The sequence below is a fragment of the Strongylocentrotus purpuratus genome, unplaced genomic scaffold (genome assembly GCF_000002235.5).
Source record: "Strongylocentrotus purpuratus isolate Spur 01 unplaced genomic scaffold, Spur_5.0 spur5_contig_850, whole genome shotgun sequence".
NCBI lineage: Eukaryota > Metazoa > Echinodermata > Echinoidea > Camarodonta > Strongylocentrotidae > Strongylocentrotus > Strongylocentrotus purpuratus.
The window spans coordinates 2,157,483-2,176,803 of NW_022145558.1; the positions used below are offsets into that span (position 1 = coordinate 2,157,483).

Here is a 19,321-nt window from a genome sequence, read left to right on the forward strand (position 1 = left end):
GATTAGCCGGTGTAAGTAACGTGATTATTACCATCAACCTTGGATAACCTGTGAAACCAATCGATAAAGGTGCTTGCAAGACCAAATAATTACGTATTTATCGCCACCATCGGTTAACGGACAAAAAACTCGTTGCTTGGTCAAGTGGTTATTTGGTCATAAACACTTGATTTACAGAGGTACGTGGAATGACGGTACTCCAGTCGCGTGATAAACTGGTGGTTTTTAGGTTAGATGAAAACGTGAACAGGAGTACCTTTTCTGTTTAAATGAAGGCACGTGTCGATAACGTTTAAATCTAGTTCAAAAAGCACTATACTTTAAAATCACTTAATATACACTCCCAAAAGAGGTTACTTTTTAGTGTTCTGTTTATTGGGCTCTCGGGAAGGTTACAATTGGGCTATTGCCCTCGGCACGCCTCGGGCAATAGCATATTTCTAACCTTCCCGAGAGCGTATAAAAACAACTATTTCTCGAATATTAAAGCAGTCATTAATACTTTAATATGACATTATATAGTGCCCTTTTGGGACATAAAGTTGCTATGAAGGTAATTTTAGACCCCAAAATTCAGCTACACTTTCCCCAAAATACGGTGACCTTTAATGAATGAATGAATTAATAATAACAATACATGGGCCGGCTGCTTGTGCATATAACCAACACGACAAAGCTATTAAACACAAAATCCAACATCGGCATTGGTTGAAATACAACGTAAAAGGCGCTTTTTTTTTCAACGGCTTTTTCAAATTATCGAATATTTGTGGTGGTACACAAATATTAGAAATGGATATTTACGGATATTTCAGCCGTCTCTGGACCAATTTTGATCAAACAAAGATGATTTTGTATTTAAATTATATGTTTTTTTTCAAATTTGACACTCAGTTTTTCATTATCTCCAAAAAAATATTTTGTGTAGCGCCCTCTGCAACAGAACTCAACTATCCCTTTAATCGAAAATCGAAAAATCTAGAGCGGAGGAATGTTGGCGTAATACTTTGGAAGTTGAATATGTACCTGTATGGTCGGATGTTTGGTTATTTAAGTTAAACTAAATAAAAGACAGCTTACTAATTAGTTTCAATTTCAAATTCATGTATAATATTTTAGCAATACCATATAATTTGTTTAAATGGAAAGTTAATGCCAATGATAAATGTTATTACTGTAATCAGACAGGTCATTGTATGCACATGTTCTTTTTTTGTAACGAAGTCAGTATGTTTTGGAATGAAGTTGAAAGGACTATATTTCATGTGTAATTTTAATTTCAAACCATGTCATCTATTGTTTGGTATTGATTTTAATTCAAAGAAGGAAAAAGATGTTGATATTATTTTGAATTATGCACTTTTTACTATTTACAAAAGTTTTGTTGGAAAAGAATTTAAAAAGAAAACAACTAAAAAGAGACTTTTTCATATTTTTATTTACCTATTAAGTTATCGTTTACAAACAGAAGAAAATATTAGAAAACCATGTATATCCCTCCAGAAATGGAGGCAAATGCTAAAAATGTGAATATGCTTATATTATTATGAAGAAAAGAATAAAGAAGATCTGAAATGGTTATTTTACAAAAAAACAAAAAAACATCCCTTTTATCATATCGATGCACACACCCTAGCCAAGTTTCACGCTCCAACAATTACGCATGATATGAATAGTGCTCTCTAAAGTTCTGAAAATGGCTATCTTTTTCTGGCCGTAGATCAATCGTGTCTGGCTAACCACATACCCTTTTGGACTTAACTTTTAAAAAACATGAATCTCACCGCTGACCAATTTTGCCAAAAATTAAAATTATTCATTTTTTCTAGGTGTTTTGGTGATAAACTGATGTCAGTTTCCATCTTTCACTAGGAATGTGGCAGAAGAATGAGAAGATACAGCATGTAGATACATTTACAAACAGCCTTAAAAGATTCTGATAAATTCAAGAACTTGTACAATACGTTAAGACCAAGGAGAATGACACCTAGCTTTCACTAAGAATGTGGAAGAAGTTTTTCAAAAAGTCGGTCAGTCGTAAAGGCAACGCCAAAAGTCTGACCCACGGAGACAATAAGGATGGAAATGAACAAGATGGCCGTACTGGCACCGGTGATTTGCAGGGCGCACTAAGCAGTGCTGTTCATAATGGACAACTTGACCTCATCCCAAAACAAATCGGTAAAGGAGCCGAGGTGAATAAAAATGGAAATGACGGTTCGATCTCATTACATTCAAGTGCTACAGATAGTCATCCCGATGTCACCAAATATCTGATCAGTCAAGCTGCTGAGGTGAATAAAGTTCAAAATAACGCTGCGACTGCATTACATCTAGCTGCAGATAATGGTCATCTTGATGTCGTCAAAGAATTGGTCAGTCAAGGTGCCGAGGTGAATAACAGCGGAAAAGAGGGTTTGACCCCATTATATCTAGATGCACAGAAAGGTCATCGTGAGATAACAAAATATCTGATCAGTCAAGGAGCTGAAGTCAATGAAGGCAAAATTGATGGTTGGACTGCATTACATTCAGCTGCTATAAACGGACTTCTAGATGTCGTCAAAGAATTGATCAGTCAAGGTGCTGAGGTGAATAAAGATGAAAATGACGGTTGGACTGCATTACACATAGCTTCACAGAATGGTCATCTTGATGTCGTCAAAGAATTGATCAGTCATGGAGCCGAAGTGAATATTGTCGAAAATCGCGATTGGACTGCATTACATCTAGCTTCACGGAATGGACATCTTGATGTCGTCAAAGAATTGATCAGTCAAGGTGCTGAGGTGAATAAAGTTGAAATGACGGTTGGACCGCATTACACATAGCTTCACAGAATGGTCATCCTGACGTCACCAAATATCTCATCAGTCAAGGAGCCGAGGTGAATACAAGCGGAAATGAGAGTTGGACCCCATTACATTTGGCAGCACACATTGGTCATCCTGACATTACCAAATATCTCATCAGTCAAGGAGCCGAGGTGAATAAAGTTCAAAATGACGGTTTGACCCCTTTACATTTGGCAGCAAATAATGGTCATCCTGACGTCACCAAATACCTCATTAGTCATCGAGCCGAGGTGAATAACAGCGGAAATGACGGTTTGACCCCTTTACATTTGGCAGCTCAGAATGGTCATCTTAATGTCGCCAAATGTCTCATCAGTAAAGGAGCCGAGGTAAATAACAGCGGAAATAATGGTTCGACCCCATTATACGTAGCTGCACAGAAAGGTCACCGTGATATAACAAAATGTCTGATCAGTCAAGGAGCTGAAGTCAATAAAGGCAAAAATGATGGTTGGACTTCATTACATTCAGCTGCTATAAACGGACGTCTAGATGTCGTCAAAGAATTAATCAGTCAAGGAGCTGAGGTGAATAAAATTGAAAATCGCGGTTGTACTGCATTACATCTAACTTCACAGAATGGTCATCTTGATGTCGTCAAAGAATTGATCAGTCAAGGAGCTGAAGTGAATAAAGTCGAAAATCGCGGTTGGACTGCATTACATCTAGCTTCACGGAATGGACATCTTGATGTCGTCAAAGAATTGATTAGTCAAGGTGCCAAGGTGAATAATAGCGGAAATGAGGGTTTAACCCCATTATATCTAGCTGCACAGAAAGGTCATCGTAAGATAACAAAATATCTAATCAGTCAAGGAGCTGAAGTCAATAAAGGCAAAATTGATGGTTGGACTCCATTACATTCAGCTGCTATAAATGGACTTCTAGATGTCGTCAAAGAATTGATCAGTCAAGGTGCTGAGGTGAATAAAGTTGAAAATGACGGTTGGACTGCATTACACATAGCTTCACAGAATGGTCATCTTGATGTCGTCGAAGAATTGACCAGTCAAGGAGCCGAAGTGAATATTGTCGAAAATCGCGATTGGACTGCATTACATCTAGCTTCACGGAATGGACATCTTGATGTCGTCAAAGAATTGATCAGTCAAGGTGCTGAGGTGAATAAATTTGAAAATGACGGTTGGACCGCATTACACATAGCTTCACAGAATGGACATCTTGATGTCGACAAAGAATTGATCAGTCAAGGTGCTGAGGTGAATAAAGTTGAAAATGACGGTTGGACCGCATTACACATAGCTTCACATAATGGACATCTTGATGTCGTCAAAGAATTGATCAGTCAAGGTGCTGAGGTGAATAAAGTTGAAAATGACGGTCGGACCGCATTACACATAGCTTCACAGAATGGTCATCCTGACATTACCAAATATCTCATCAGCCAAGGAGCCGAGGTGAATACAAGCGGAAATGAGAGTTCGACCCCATTACATTTGGCAGCACACCATGGTCATCCTGACATTACCAAATATCTCATCAGCCAAGGAGCCGAGGTGAATAACAGCGGAAATGACGGTTTGACCCCTTTACATTTGGCAGCACAGAATGGTCATCCTGATGTCGTCAAAGAATTGATCAGTCATGGAGCCGAAGTGAATATTGTCGAAAATCGCGATTGGACTGCATTACATCTAGCTTCACGGAATGGACATCTTGATGTCGTCAAAGAATTGCTTAGTCAAGGTGCTGAGGTAAATAAAGGCGAAAATAACGGTTGGACCGCATCACACATAGCTTCACAGAATGGACATCTTGATGTCGTCAAAGAATTGATCAGTCAAGGTGCTGAGGTGAATAAAGTTGAAAATGACGGTTGGACCGCATTACACATAGCTTCACAGAATGGTCATCCTGACGTCACCAAATATCTCATCAGCCAAGGAGCCGAAGTGAATAAAGTTCAAAATGGCGGTTTGACCCCTTTACATTTGGCAGCACACAATGGTCATCCTGACGTCACCAAATACCTCATTAGTCAAGGAGCCGAGGTGAATAACAGCGGAAATGACGGTTTGACCCCTTTACATTTGGCAGCACAGAATGGTCATCTTGATGTCGCCAAATATCTCATCAGTCGAGGAGCCGAGGTGAATAACAGCGGAAATAATGGTTTGACCCCATTATACGTAGCTGCACAGAAGGGTCATCGTGATATAACAAAATGTCTGATCAGTCAAGGAGCTGAAGTCAATAAAGGCAAAAATGATGGTTGGACTGCATTGCATTCAGCTGCTATAAATGGACGTCTAGATGTCGTCAAAGAATTGATCAATCAACGAGCTGAGGTGAATAAAGTCGAAAATCGCGGTTGGACTGCATTTCATCTAGCTTCACGGAATGGACATCTTGATGTCGTCAAAGAATTGATTAGTCAAGGTGCTGAGGTGAATAAAGGCGAAAATAACGGTTGGACCGCATCACACATAGCTTCACAGAATGGACATCTTGATGTTGTCAAAGAATTGATCAGTCAAGGTGCTGAGGTGAATAAAGTTGAAAATGACGGTTGGACCGCATTACACATAGCTTCACAGAATGGACATCTTGATGTCGTCAAAGAATTGATCAGTCAAGGTGCTGAGGTGAATAAAGTTGAAAATGACGGTCGGACCGCATTACACATAGCTTCACAGAATGGTCATCCTGACATTACCAAATATCTCATCAGCCAAGGAGCCGAGGTGAATATAAGCGGAAATGAGAGTTCGACCCCATTACATTTGGCAGCACACCATGGTCATCCTGACATTACCAAATATCTCATCAGCCAAGGAGCCGAGGTGAATAACATCGGAAATGACGGTTTGACCCCTTTACATTTGGCAGCACAGATTGGTCATCCTGATGTCGTCAAAGAATTGATCAGTCATGGAGCCGAAGTGAATATTGTCGAAAATCGCGATTGGACTGCATTACATCTAGCTTCACGGAATGGACATCTTGATGTCGTCAAAGAATTGATTAGTCAAGGTGCTGAGGTGAATAAAGGCGAAAATAACGGTTGGACCGCATCACACATAGCTTCACAGAATGGACATCTTGATGTCGTCAAAGAATTGATCAGTCAAGGTGCTGAGGTGAATAAAGTTGAAAATGACGGTTGGACCGCATTACACATAGCTTCACAGAATGGTCATCCTGACGTCACCAAATATCTTATCAGCCAAGGAGCCGAAGTGAATAAAGTTCAAAATGGCGGTTTGACCCCTTTACATTTGGCAGCACACAATGGTCATCCTGACGTCACCAAATACCTCATTAGTCAAGGAGCCGAGGTGAATAACAGCGGAAATGACGGTTTTACCCCTTTACATTTGGCAGCACAGAATGGTCATCTTGATGTCGCCAAATATCTCATCGGTCAAGGAGCCGAGGTGAATAACAGCGGAAATAATGGTTTGACCCCATTATACGTAGCTGCACAGAAAGGTCATCGTGATATAACAAAATGTCTGATCAGTCAAGGAGCTGAAGTCAATAAAGGCAAAAATGATGGTTGGACTGCATTACATTCAGCTGCTATAAATGGACGTCTAGATGTCGTCAAAGAATTGATCAATCAACGAGCTGAGGTGAATAAAGTCGAAAATCGCGGTTGGACTGCATTTCATCTAGCTTCACGGAATGGACATCTTGATGTCGTCAAAGAATTGATCAGTCAAGGTGCTGAGGTAAATAAAGGCGAAAATAACGGTTGGACGGCATCACACATAGCTTCACAGAATGGACATCTTGATGTCGTCAAAGAATTGATCAGTCAAGGTGCTGAGGTAAATAAAGTTGAAAATGACGGTTGGACCGCATTACACATAGCTTCACAGAATGGACAACTTGATGTCGTCAAAGAATTGATCAGTCAAGGTGCTGAGGTGAATAAAGTTGAAAATGACGGTTGGACCGCATCACACATAGCTTCACAGAATGGACATCTTGATGTTGTCAAAGAATTGATCAGTCAAGGTGCTGAGGTGAATAAAGTTGAAAATGACGGTTGGACCGCATTACACATAGCTTCACAGAATGGACATCTTGATGTCGTCAAAGAATTGATCAGTCAAGGTGCTGAGGTGAATAAAGTTGAAAATGACGGTCGGACCGCATTACACATAGCTTCACAGAATGGTCATCCTGACATTACCAAATATCTCATCAGCCAAGGAGCAGAGGTGAATACAAGCGGAAATGAGAGTTCGACCCCATTACATTTGGCAGCACACCATGGTCATCCTGACATTACCAAATATCTCATCAGCCAAGGAGCCGATGTGAATAACAGCGGAAATGACGGTTTGACCCCTTTACATTTGGCAGCACAGATTGGTCATCCTGATGTCGTCAAAGAATTGATCAGTCATGGAGCCGAAGTGAATATTGTCGAAAATCGCGATTGGACTGCATTACATCTAGCATCACGGAATGGACATCTTGATGTCGTCAAAGAATTGATAAGTCAAGGTGCTGAGGTGAATAAAGGCGAAAATAACGGTTGGACCGCATCACACATAGCTTCACAGAATGGACATCTTGATGTCGTCAAAGAATTGATCAGTCAAGGTGCTGAGGTGAATAAAGTTGAAAATGACGGTTGGACCGCATTACACATAGCTTCACAGAATGGTCATCCTGACGTCACCAAATATCTCATCAGCCAAGGAGCCGAAGTGAATAAAGTTCAAAATGGCGGTTTGACCCCTTTACATTTGGCAGCACACAATGGTCATCCTGACGTCACCAAATACCTCATTAGTCAAGGAGCCGAGGTGAATAACAGCGGAAATGACGGTTTGACCCCTTTACATTTGGCAGCACAGAATGGTCATCTTGATGTCGCCAAATATCTCATCAGTCGAGGAGCCGAGGTGAATAACAGCGAAAATAATGGTTCGACCCCATTATACGTAGCTGCACAGAAAGGTCATCGTGATATAACAAAATGTCTGATCAGTCAAGGAGCTGAAGTCAATAAAGGGAAAAATGATGGTTGGACTGCATTACATTCAGCTGCTATAAACGGACGTCTGGATGTCGTCAAAGAATTGATCAATCAACGAGCTGAGGTGAATAAAGTCGAAAATCGCGGTTGGACTGCATTACATCTAGCTTCACAGAATGGTAATCTTGATGTCGTCAAAGAATTGATCAGTCAAGGTGCTGAGGTGAATAAAGTTCAAAATGACGGTTTCACCCCTTTACATTTGGCAGCACAGAATGATCATCCTGATGTCACCAAATATCTAATCAGTCAAGGAGCCGAGGGGAATAACAGCGGAAAGGACGGTTGTACTGCATTACATCTAGCTGCACAGAATGGTCATCCTGATGTCGTCAAAGAATTGATCAGTCAAGGAGCCGAGGTGAATAAATCCAAAAATGACGGTTTGACCCCTTTACATCTAGCTTCACAGAATGGTTATCTTGATTTCGTCGAAGAATTGATCAGTCAAGGTGCTGAGGTGAATAAAGTTCAAAATGACGGTTTCACCCCTTTACATTTGGCAGCACAGAATAATCATCCTGATGTCACCAAATATCTAATCAGTCAAGGAGCCGAGGTGAATAACAGCGGAAAGGACGGTTGTACTGCATTACATCTAGCTGCACAGAATGGTCATCCTGATGTCGTCAAAGAATTGATCAGTCAAGGAGCCGAGGTGAATAAATTCAAAAATGACGGTTTGACCCCTTTACATCTAGCTTCGCAGAATGGTTATCTTGATGTCGTCGAAGAATTGATCAGTCAAGGTGCTGATGTGAATAAAGTTCAAAATGACGGTTTCACCCCATTACATTTGGCAGCACAGAATGATCATCCTGATGTCACCAAATATCTAATCAGTCAAGGAGCCGAGGTGAATAAAGTTGAAAATGACGGTTGGACCGCATTACACATAGCTTCACAGAATGGACATCTTGATGTCGTCAAAGAATTGATCAGTCAAGGTGCTGAGGTGAATAAAGTTGAAAATGACGGTCGGACCGCATTACACATAGCTTCACAGAATGGTCATCCTGACATTACCAAATATCTCATCAGCCAAGGAGCAGAGGTGAATACAAGCGGAAATGAGAGTTCGACCCCATTACATTTGGCAGCACACCATGGTCATCCTGACATTACCAAATATCTCATCAGCCAAGGAGCCGATGTGAATAACAGCGGAAATGACGGTTTGACCCCTTTACATTTGGCAGCACAGATTGGTCATCCTGATGTCGTCAAAGAATTGATCAGTCATGGAGCCGAAGTGAATATTGTCGAAAATCGCGATTGGACTGCATTACATCTAGCATCACGGAATGGACATCTTGATGTCGTCAAAGAATTGATAAGTCAAGGTGCTGAGGTGAATAAAGGCGAAAATAACGGTTGGACCGCATCACACATAGCTTCACAGAATGGACATCTTGATGTCGTCAAAGAATTGATCAGTCAAGGTGCTGAGGTGAATAAAGTTGAAAATGACGGTTGGACCGCATTACACATAGCTTCACAGAATGGTCATCCTGACGTCACCAAATATCTCATCAGCCAAGGAGCCGAAGTGAATAAAGTTCAAAATGGCGGTTTGACCCCTTTACATTTGGCAGCACACAATGGTCATCCTGACGTCACCAAATACCTCATTAGTCAAGGAGCCGAGGTGAATAACAGCGGAAATGACGGTTTGACCCCTTTACATTTGGCAGCACAGAATGGTCATCTTGATGTCGCCAAATATCTCATCAGTCGAGGAGCCGAGGTGAATAACAGCGAAAATAATGGTTCGACCCCATTATACGTAGCTGCACAGAAAGGTCATCGTGATATAACAAAATGTCTGATCAGTCAAGGAGCTGAAGTCAATAAAGGGAAAAATGATGGTTGGACTGCATTACATTCAGCTGCTATAAACGGACGTCTGGATGTCGTCAAAGAATTGATCAATCAACGAGCTGAGGTGAATAAAGTCGAAAATCGCGGTTGGACTGCATTACATCTAGCTTCACAGAATGGTAATCTTGATGTCGTCAAAGAATTGATCAGTCAAGGTGCTGAGGTGAATAAAGTTCAAAATGACGGTTTCACCCCTTTACATTTGGCAGCACAGAATGATCATCCTGATGTCACCAAATATCTAATCAGTCAAGGAGCCGAGGGGAATAACAGCGGAAAGGACGGTTGTACTGCATTACATCTAGCTGCACAGAATGGTCATCCTGATGTCGTCAAAGAATTGATCAGTCAAGGAGCCGAGGTGAATAAATCCAAAAATGACGGTTTGACCCCTTTACATCTAGCTTCACAGAATGGTTATCTTGATTTCGTCGAAGAATTGATCAGTCAAGGTGCTGAGGTGAATAAAGTTCAAAATGACGGTTTCACCCCTTTACATTTGGCAGCACAGAATAATCATCCTGATGTCACCAAATATCTAATCAGTCAAGGAGCCGAGGTGAATAACAGCGGAAAGGACGGTTGTACTGCATTACATCTAGCTGCACAGAATGGTCATCCTGATGTCGTCAAAGAATTGATCAGTCAAGGAGCCGAGGTGAATAAATTCAAAAATGACGGTTTGACCCCTTTACATCTAGCTTCGCAGAATGGTTATCTTGATGTCGTCGAAGAATTGATCAGTCAAGGTGCTGATGTGAATAAAGTTCAAAATGACGGTTTCACCCCATTACATTTGGCAGCACAGAATGATCATCCTGATGTCACCAAATATCTAATCAGTCAAGGAGCCGAGGTGAATAACAGCGGAAAGGACGGTTGTACTGCATTACATCTAGCTGCACAGAATGGTCATCTTGATGTCGTCAAAGAATTGACGAGTCAACAAGCTGAGGTGAATAAAGTTAACAAGAACGGTGTGACCCCTTTACATTTGGCAGCACACAATGGTCATCCGGACGTCACCAAATATCTCATCAGCCAAGGATCCGAGGTGAATAAAGTCGAAAAACACGCTAAGACCGCATTACATCTAGCTTCACAGAATGGTCATTTTGATGTCACCAAATATTTGATCAGTCAAGGAGCTGATGTTGATAAGGCTAGTGACAAAGGATGGTCAGCCTTATATTTTGCCGCAGCTGCTGGTCACGTTAGTGTTTCAAGGGCTTTGCTTAGTCAGCAAGCTGAGCTGGCCAAAGCAAATATAATTCGTTGGACGGAGTTTCATTCCGTTGCAGAGAGAGGCGATCTTGATGCCATGACAGATCAAGTCAGTCACGGAGTCTATCTGAATAAAGCTGGTTCTTTTGGTTGGACAGCCTTACATATTGCAGCAAGTAATGGACACCTTGATATGACAAAATATTTGCTAAGACAAGGAGCTGATGTGAATTCTAGCAATAGCTTTGGTAGGTGTGCTTTGCATAATGCTGCAACGAAAGGGAACTTGGATATCATGGAATATCTGATCAGTGAAGGGGCCGATATGAATAAAGGAAATGACATTGGATGTACTGCCCTACATTTTGCATCAGAGTCTGGCCATTCAGATATCGTCGAATCTCTAATCAGTCATGGAGTTGAGGCAGATAATTGTGACGCATATGGAAGAACTGCTCTCCATTATGCTTTATATGATGGTCAGATCGATATTGCGAAGTATCTGCTTAGCCAAGGCTCTGAACTGAATAAGAGAAGCATGCGTGACTCTGTCATCTTACAATTTGATGGACAGTATGGTCACTATGATGCTGGGCGATGTGTACAGAGTCAGGTAGGTCATGCAGTTAGCAGACTCGTTGATTCCCTCATTGTTTTTAGGGGTGCTCCAGAAAGCGAACTTGGTAGAAGCAAATATGAAGATGGCGATGAGTATAAGACAGTTCAAGGGGGAATGGTTATTGTGCATATGCTACTACTATCGTCTGATCTTGACATTCAAGATAATCTTGAAATAAGTCAAGAAGGCAGAACAGTTACTCGCACATCATTAGAATTTGCTATAGAACGTGGCTGTCTTGAAGTTGTTCGGTATCTGATCAGTCATGGAGCTGATGTGAACGAGTGCAACAATGTTGGCTGGACTGCTCTTCATTTTGCTGCGCAAATGGGTCATCTTCATATTGTAGATTATCTACTTGGACAAGGAGCTGAAGTAGCCAAAGGAGACGTTGATGATATCTCGCCTTTGCATGTTGCTGCATTCGTTGGCCATTGTGACGTTACCGAGCATTTGCTTAGGCGAGGAGCAAAGATCAACGAATCCACCAAGGAGAAAGGTTCTACAACCCTACATGTCGGAGTGCAGAATGGTCATCTCGATATCGCGAAATGCTTGCTCAACCACGGAGCCAAAATTGATGTGACAGACAATGACGGTTGGACTCCCTTGCACATCGCTGCTCAGAACGGTCACATCGATATCATGAAGTGTCTACTTCAGCAACTTGCAGATGTAAGCAAGGTTACCAAGAAGGGATCATCTGCATTGCATTTGTCTGCCGCAAATGGACATACCGATGTCACAAGATATCTATTGGAGCACAGAGCTGAAGCAAATCTGAGGAAACCTGGGAAGACTGCGTTGCAACTCGCTGCAAAAGAAGACCAAGTACATGGGATAAGTACAGATACGTGGTGTGCTGAAGGGCAGAAACACCCTTCTTCCCCAAATGATCGTGCATACACTGAGGGTTTAACCGAAGATGAGAAGAAGGTATTTAATTTAGTATTCCTGTATAATTAATATGAAACAATATCATATTGTTTTATAACATTCTTGCAAGTATTAAAATCATATCAATAGAGATTGAAACGGGTTAGCGAATTTGTAACCTTAATTACCGCGTTTAAAATTTCTTGTGAAGGTATATAGAGTGTCTGAATTATGAAAAAGGGTGAAATGATTCCACGAGGACTTCTCAAATCCTATCTTATAACAGTAGATATACATGTAAGTCAAACCTGTCTTAGTGGCCACCTGTCTATCGTTTATTTTGCCTCCCTCGAGAAAGGAATTTGTGTTTGAGAACATGTCTACAAACGCCACCTGTCAACAGTGACCACTGTTTTGTTTCCATTGGTGACCTTAACAGACAGCTTTGACTGTATGATATTTGTTTAAATGTTAATATATGTAAGTCTATTCAGTGATTAAAGATATGAAAAACTAGAAAAGAAACTGCTTCCTGAAAAGCTGTTTTGTTTGTAGATTCTTAATTTTTGAGACTGGCGTTTTACATAGGTTCTTGGACAACATGCTGAAAAAGGCTACACAGCAGTTCATTTAGCCACGCAAAATGGCTACACCTCCATCATCGAGACATTAATTTCTCATGGCGCTGATCTCAACATCCAGTCCATCGACGGACAGACCTGTCTTCACGAAGCCATCAGACTTTGTGGTCGGAAGGACAGCAAAGTTGAAGCAACACCAGCACTCCAAAAGGTAAGATGATGAACTCTAGAACACACTGTCCCTGGGATTGTATGACGCTTGATCCTGCGACAATTGCTCTGTATAATTTCCTACACTAACCCAATTGTTTATTTACATTTATGCAATTGGTATCATACCATTCACACATGAGTTAGCATAGCCATTTAACAAATGAATGAGTCTCTATTTTTTTAAAACAAAAATGAGCACATTGCCTTCCAAATACCGATGAGAATTTTCATCTCTTTTGGGAATTATAAACATAATCGAACCATCAGAAAAACACAACAAATCTTCGGAATTGTGAACCTGTGGTTAAATCTTCAGAAACACAAGGGCCTCCCAAAGTTTAAACAATATTTTCTCTGTATAATTGTTCTAGATCTCAGAAGAGTTCTATCAGAATGAATTGTCCCCCAAGAAGGCCCTGGTCTTCTATCTCTTGGACCATGGAGCGAAGCCGGACATCAAGGATAACCAAGGCAACCTACCAGTCCACTATGCCAAGGATGAAATCATTCGCCAGATGATATTCTCAAGGTGAGGGAGCATTATATTAACATGGGCATCTGGAAACAAATATACAAATGGTGTCATAGTTGAGTGGTGTAATCATTCGACTTGGAATGCCAAAGGTCGTGGGTTCTATCGCTCCTCTCCACCCAGTTGGTAAATGTGTAGCTAGGAGAATGTGAACATGAATGTGATTTGATTAGGATGTGCACGTCCATTAAAAAGCTCCCCGGGAAGCAGAGTGTGCTGAATCATTATAGAATCCAGGAACTGCTTAACAATACTGTAAACAAAGTTAGATACATTTTAATGGTAAATTACTTCATAAATTACAGTTATTGTTATTTAAAAAAGAAAAGAAAACTGTTAACATGGCTTTCTTAATTTTGGATTTGGATTTCCAGCTGAGTTATGATTGCCACCAGGTTGTGAAATTAAATTATGTGGATGAAATAGGGCAATTCCACTTGAGACAGATCAAAAACAAACCAAGATCTAATTTAATTTTACCAATATGAATAATAGTATTCAAATAGTGATAATTAATATTTTAGTGACTCCGTCGGATTATTTGTTGAAAATTTTAGTCAGATATTTTGGGGCAAGTTGAAAAGCTAATTGCGGTGCATTTTGTTGGAAACTCTTTTGCTTACTCTCGTAGATAGTTGAATCTTTATTTACAGAAATACATTCAATATGTCCCATTTCGTCCTGATCACGTCTCAAACGTTAGTACATGTATTTCTGATGATTGTATACACCGGGTAGTAGATATGTTAAAGCTTACAAATATTTAGATGAAAACTAGATATGTGTTCATGAAACTATGTTTCCATTATTCATTTATACACCGACAGTATATCATAATAGTACACAGATGGAAGTATTCTTTTCAAGAGGGCAAACAAAAAGTAGTCGTGAAGAACCTCCGTTACCTTAGCAGTTATTATCCTGAATTGCAGAAAGTGGGACTTATCCATAAGTAAAAGATCTGTGAATATTTAATCAAATCCCTTTGCTTGCACAAGATTATCCTGAAGGTTGAAACAATATGATAATATCACTTCTTCTTTGTTGCCTTTTGCATATATTCTCAGGTCTCCTGACATGGACATCATCAGGGCTTGTCGAGGTAACACTCTCTGATAAAAGAAGAATTAAACATAGATTATCATGTAAAAAATAATGATAAATTGATGATTAACAAGGTTTACATTTTGATATTGACATGGGTGCATTGCGAAAAGAAGAACAGAACAAGAGAGAAATAATTGACATGATGATCAGTTTTATCAGTTAACTAAATATCCATAATGTTCAGGTGATTTTATTTCAAAGCCACCTGTTAAAGAGAAGGTTGTGTTCTGGTAAAACACAAAGAATAGGTTGTGAGCTTTCTCATTCTGTTCGTGTCATTTTTGGGGAACAGAAATAGAAGAAATACCCCCTGAAAAGTATTTGCTATACAAATGCCCTTATAATTGAAATATAACAAGAAATGCCTTGAAAGTTTGGACCAAACTTTCATGCCACAACTGTGTATGTGCAGTTTCCTATACCCATCCCCAGGTGGAGCCAATTGCTTTTTATTTTTGTATTCCAAGACCCATATTGGTTCTTATATAGAACATAGTCAAACTTTCCCCGTTGCTTCCGGATAGTTTCTTTCACTTGGCAGGTATTCAACTTTATCTTTAAACCCTCAACATCCTCACTCTCTCTTTCTCTCTTCGATCAATTTTATTTTGCAGCTGAAAAGTCGGCTCCACCGGTGGTCAACGCCGTCTCTGCTCAGGTTGGATGTGACGGTAAAGAGCTCGAACTGGAACACCATGGCATTGCAATGTCTATCCCACCTGGGGCTGTCGAACATTATGAATCTTGCAAGGTCACTCTCACCATTGTGAGAGACCTCCCCAGTGTTGTCATCCAAGATGACACACCAATGGCGGCCTACGGGATCAGATGTGACCCTCCAAATATGGTCTTCCACCAGCCTGTTAACATCACGATACCGCATTCCACCTCAGTCATCAACCCTGAGCAAGTGATACCAGACATCGTCTCACATATCTGGGATAAAGGAAAGGGTAGGTTATTTGGTTTAATAAAAATATCCATTGTTGCAACGTTTATTATTGAAATCTTATTTCCCAAACTAAACTATTTTAAACCTTTCTTTTCCTCCTGGTTACCCAAGGGAGCCTGGTCTTTAAACCAAGTGTTAGTGAAACCTTAAACAGAATCATTTGAATGTTCAAGCGGACCTGTTGAATTTTCAAAGAACATGCTTTCGAAAAAGTGGTATTGTACTACTTAATTGTTTGATATGATTGTTTCCAAAATCAGGATTTAATAAGGACGTTATTTTAGTTCAAAATGATCTTAGACTCAGGGTTTGGTCAGGGTAACTGAATGAGTAGAATACAGACCAAAATGTCTCTTGAAAACTCATTGTAAATTAAACTCTTCATAAACTTAATTGGGACAAAAGGGGGTTAACATATGTCATATCGACCTTGTATTTATGATAACTGTTAAAAGGGTGACTTTAGAATGGCTACCAAAGGTATTGAGTATATAAAAGATATGATTTAAAACGTTTCAAGTTAGATGTTTCAATGTTGAGTTCTAGCCAATAAGAAAAATCATTTGTGAGTTTTCTCATTCTTTATGTCATTGTGGAACATAGGTTTACCAAGAATTTCTAGGTCGAAATCAACTGCTGCACCTGACAAATTGCCATTCTGCAAAGTCCTGGAGCGACATCTTGAGTTGCACATCGATCACTGTGCCGAGTGGTGGGTTCTTCTTCCTCTAGAGCAAGAGATCATCCATCTTCAACTCATGTGTACCCCTTACGTACCGGACAAAATTGAACGAGGCAAAGCGTTTGATGTTCATCTCCACCTGAATGCAGATATGCCGGGGATAGAAATGGTAAGTTAGGAAGAGTTCGGTTCAACTCGGTTTACTTTTATTATCTCACTCCCTCTTTTCACATGGAGAGTACCTTGAGTTCCAATATGGGTCCCACATAAACATCCCCATATGGGCTCCGTGCCCCATTGCTCTAACAATTTGTATGGGACCCATATGTGCCATCTCATCTCATGCCCAGGGCCCATCTACCATGTAGGCATAATGTGTCTTATGCCCTCAATAAATAATTGGGGGGGGGGGGGGGGTTCTTATATGGCCTCAACAAGGATCTGTCCATATGGACTCCATGTATGATATTATGCACCAAAGATTTGTATTGGACACAGATGGGCCATCCAAGGTGAACTATATGGGTTCAGCCCAGCTAAAGCCCATCCGGTTAAAGCATTGTTGGCATAATGTCCACTATCCCATATTATTATTAAAGGGGAGGTGGGCTCCAAAATGAACCCCACGTGGTAATGCCCATATAGGCCCCATACAAGTTTGTACCAAATATTCACATAATTCTTTTGCCCTTATAGGCCAAGAGCATTAGTTTTAACATGGAAATTTTTGGTAACAAGCTGATTTTTTCAGGATAGGTCCAGGAATATGTCTAGATTAACATACTAAAAGTCCTCATAAATCCTCCTTGAGCGTTTTCCGCAATCCAAGATGGCGTCCAAAATGGCCGCCATGTCCTGAATTTCTTATAGCTTTGCAACTAGATAACCCAAATACAAAATTTAATTGTCTAAATATATGTTTTTTAGCATAAGGAACTCAATAAAATACATGTTGATAAATTCTTAAACACACAAGTAGCTATAAACCACTTTTAGCTCTTTTCGAAATCCAAAATGGCGCCCAAAATTACCGCCATTTCCTGTATTTCTTCTAACTTTGCAACTAGATAACCCAAATACCAAATTTAAATGTCTAAATATATTTTTTTCAGCATAAGGAACTCAACCAATTAGTTATTAACAAATTTTGAAACACACAAGTAGCAGTAAAACCACTTGAGCCCTTCCCGAAATCCAAAATGGCACCCAAAATGACCATTATTTCCAAATTTATCTCATTGTAAGTAGATACGTAATGAATATAATCAAATGTCTAGACTAGAAAAGCACCATTGAAATACATATCAGTACAACAATCTTTTAATTCAAAAATACTTCTTATGCATAAAGTACACACACACACACACATACACATATGGCTGCTTCCATCATCCTCAACGATATCAGACTGACAGTGTGCAACCGTGAAGAGTACTCAACATTAGATCGAACTGAAAATGTAGACACATTTGTACCAAGGTCGCTAAAGCTTTTTATACATAATGAATGTAAGAGGTGCGGTATGGACGTTGATTTGCTGCAGCACTAGTTGGAAGTAGACTTTTTAACTGAAAGGATGAACTCAGAGAACTGCGACCAATTGCCAGTTTAATTGTATGCAGTGTGACGGTAGTCATCAAGAACTGCTGGCCCCATAAAGGCTTTCCCGGCTCTTTTTTTTTTACCTCGCCATGGGTGCTTACACTGCGAATGTATCAAGCAAGCCATAGTCAAGTTTCTTGTAGACCATATTGAAAGTTTTACGACTGCCCTGACGGTAGATTGCAGAGACCGTATCACACCCTGTCACAGCTTAAACCATTTCTGGCACGTTGGATTGCTTAGAGAACGAATTCAGCAGGAGACCCAGAGAACTCTTTGTTGGCTTCCGCATCACCCCACCTTTGAAAGGGAAAGTGCGTGGGAATATGTTCATAAGCAAAGACCGATTCCATCTCAGTGTTGTTATTCAGGACACATGTTATTCTGTTGAACAGTAGTGTTGGGTTGACTTATGTGCTTTGTCCCCTGATTTTCACTCTCTTACTATTGGCACCAATGGCCTTCACCTTGTCCTTACGATGTACGTAGCTTGAATTCTGTAAACTTCTTACCATGCATTCGTTTCGGATGCCGCTACTAGGCCGATTTGTACAGGTTAATCACAATTAACAGATAAGCCAGCGACGATGCCAGTTGACAAGGAGACCAGGCAATGCGTTTCGTATCAAGCAAATGGTGATGTGCCTGTAGGCATCCAACAAAGATACATCTTTCTTTATTGTCTCTTAACCTGGTACTTTGCTGTATGTCTTTATGCTGCTCTAGTGTACCAGTGTGTACTCCGGTAAACTGTTCCAGTTAATCACAGGTAGGAACACAGTGAGGAAGTGCATGAACCCACTTTAATAGCCAATGTACTGTCTGTGATTCCACGTCCACGAGTCATTTATCTAGATGCTTTCAACTGCCGCATCAGGAACTTTTCAATGGTCTCAACAGAGAAGTTTCCACCCCAAAATGAATCCACACGGCGGATGGTGAAGTATCCCATTTCTGCGAATTGTGAATATTCATTTCCTGGCATGGTTTGCTCTAGAGCTTCCATCTGTTATAAAAACAACCTGGCTTATTTGAACTAGGGAAGATGTCCTGCAGCATGAAAATGTTGTATCATTTCCCTCACACAGCTGAGATGGAGCTTCCAGTCCCCTGTCCTTTCAGCTGGAATGAAACATTGCAGAAGAGACACATAAATGTCAGATTTACTGCAACCAAAGTT

General features: G+C 40.4%; 1 protein-coding gene across 1 annotated transcript; it reads left to right on the forward strand.

Annotated features, from left to right (window-relative positions):
* Positions 1-2,003: 2,003 nt before the first annotated feature.
* Positions 2,004-18,948, forward strand: LOC105442097. Its single transcript, XM_030993921.1, has 12 exons — positions 2,004-2,195; positions 2,637-2,789; positions 3,830-4,889; positions 5,109-6,176; positions 6,396-9,542; positions 9,762-12,532; positions 13,061-13,264; positions 13,638-13,795; positions 14,866-14,900; positions 15,520-15,858; positions 16,461-16,708; positions 18,868-18,948. Exons 1-12 carry the CDS (start codon positions 2,004-2,006, stop codon positions 18,946-18,948), a joined length of 9,456 nt encoding a protein of 3,151 aa, XP_030849781.1.
* Positions 18,949-19,321: the final 373 nt, after the last annotated feature.

Coding starts and splice junctions, on each gene's coding strand:
- LOC105442097 (XM_030993921.1), top strand. CDS start 2,004: ATGTGGAAGAAGTTTTTCAAAAAGTCGGTCAGTCGTAAAGGCAACGCC. Junction 13,265..13,637: donor CAACACCAGCACTCCAAAAG/GTAAGATGATGA, acceptor TAATTGTTCTAG/ATCTCAGAAGAGTTCTATCA. Junction 14,901..15,519: donor CATCATCAGGGCTTGTCGAG/GTAACACTCTCT, acceptor TTTATTTTGCAG/CTGAAAAGTCGGCTCCACCG.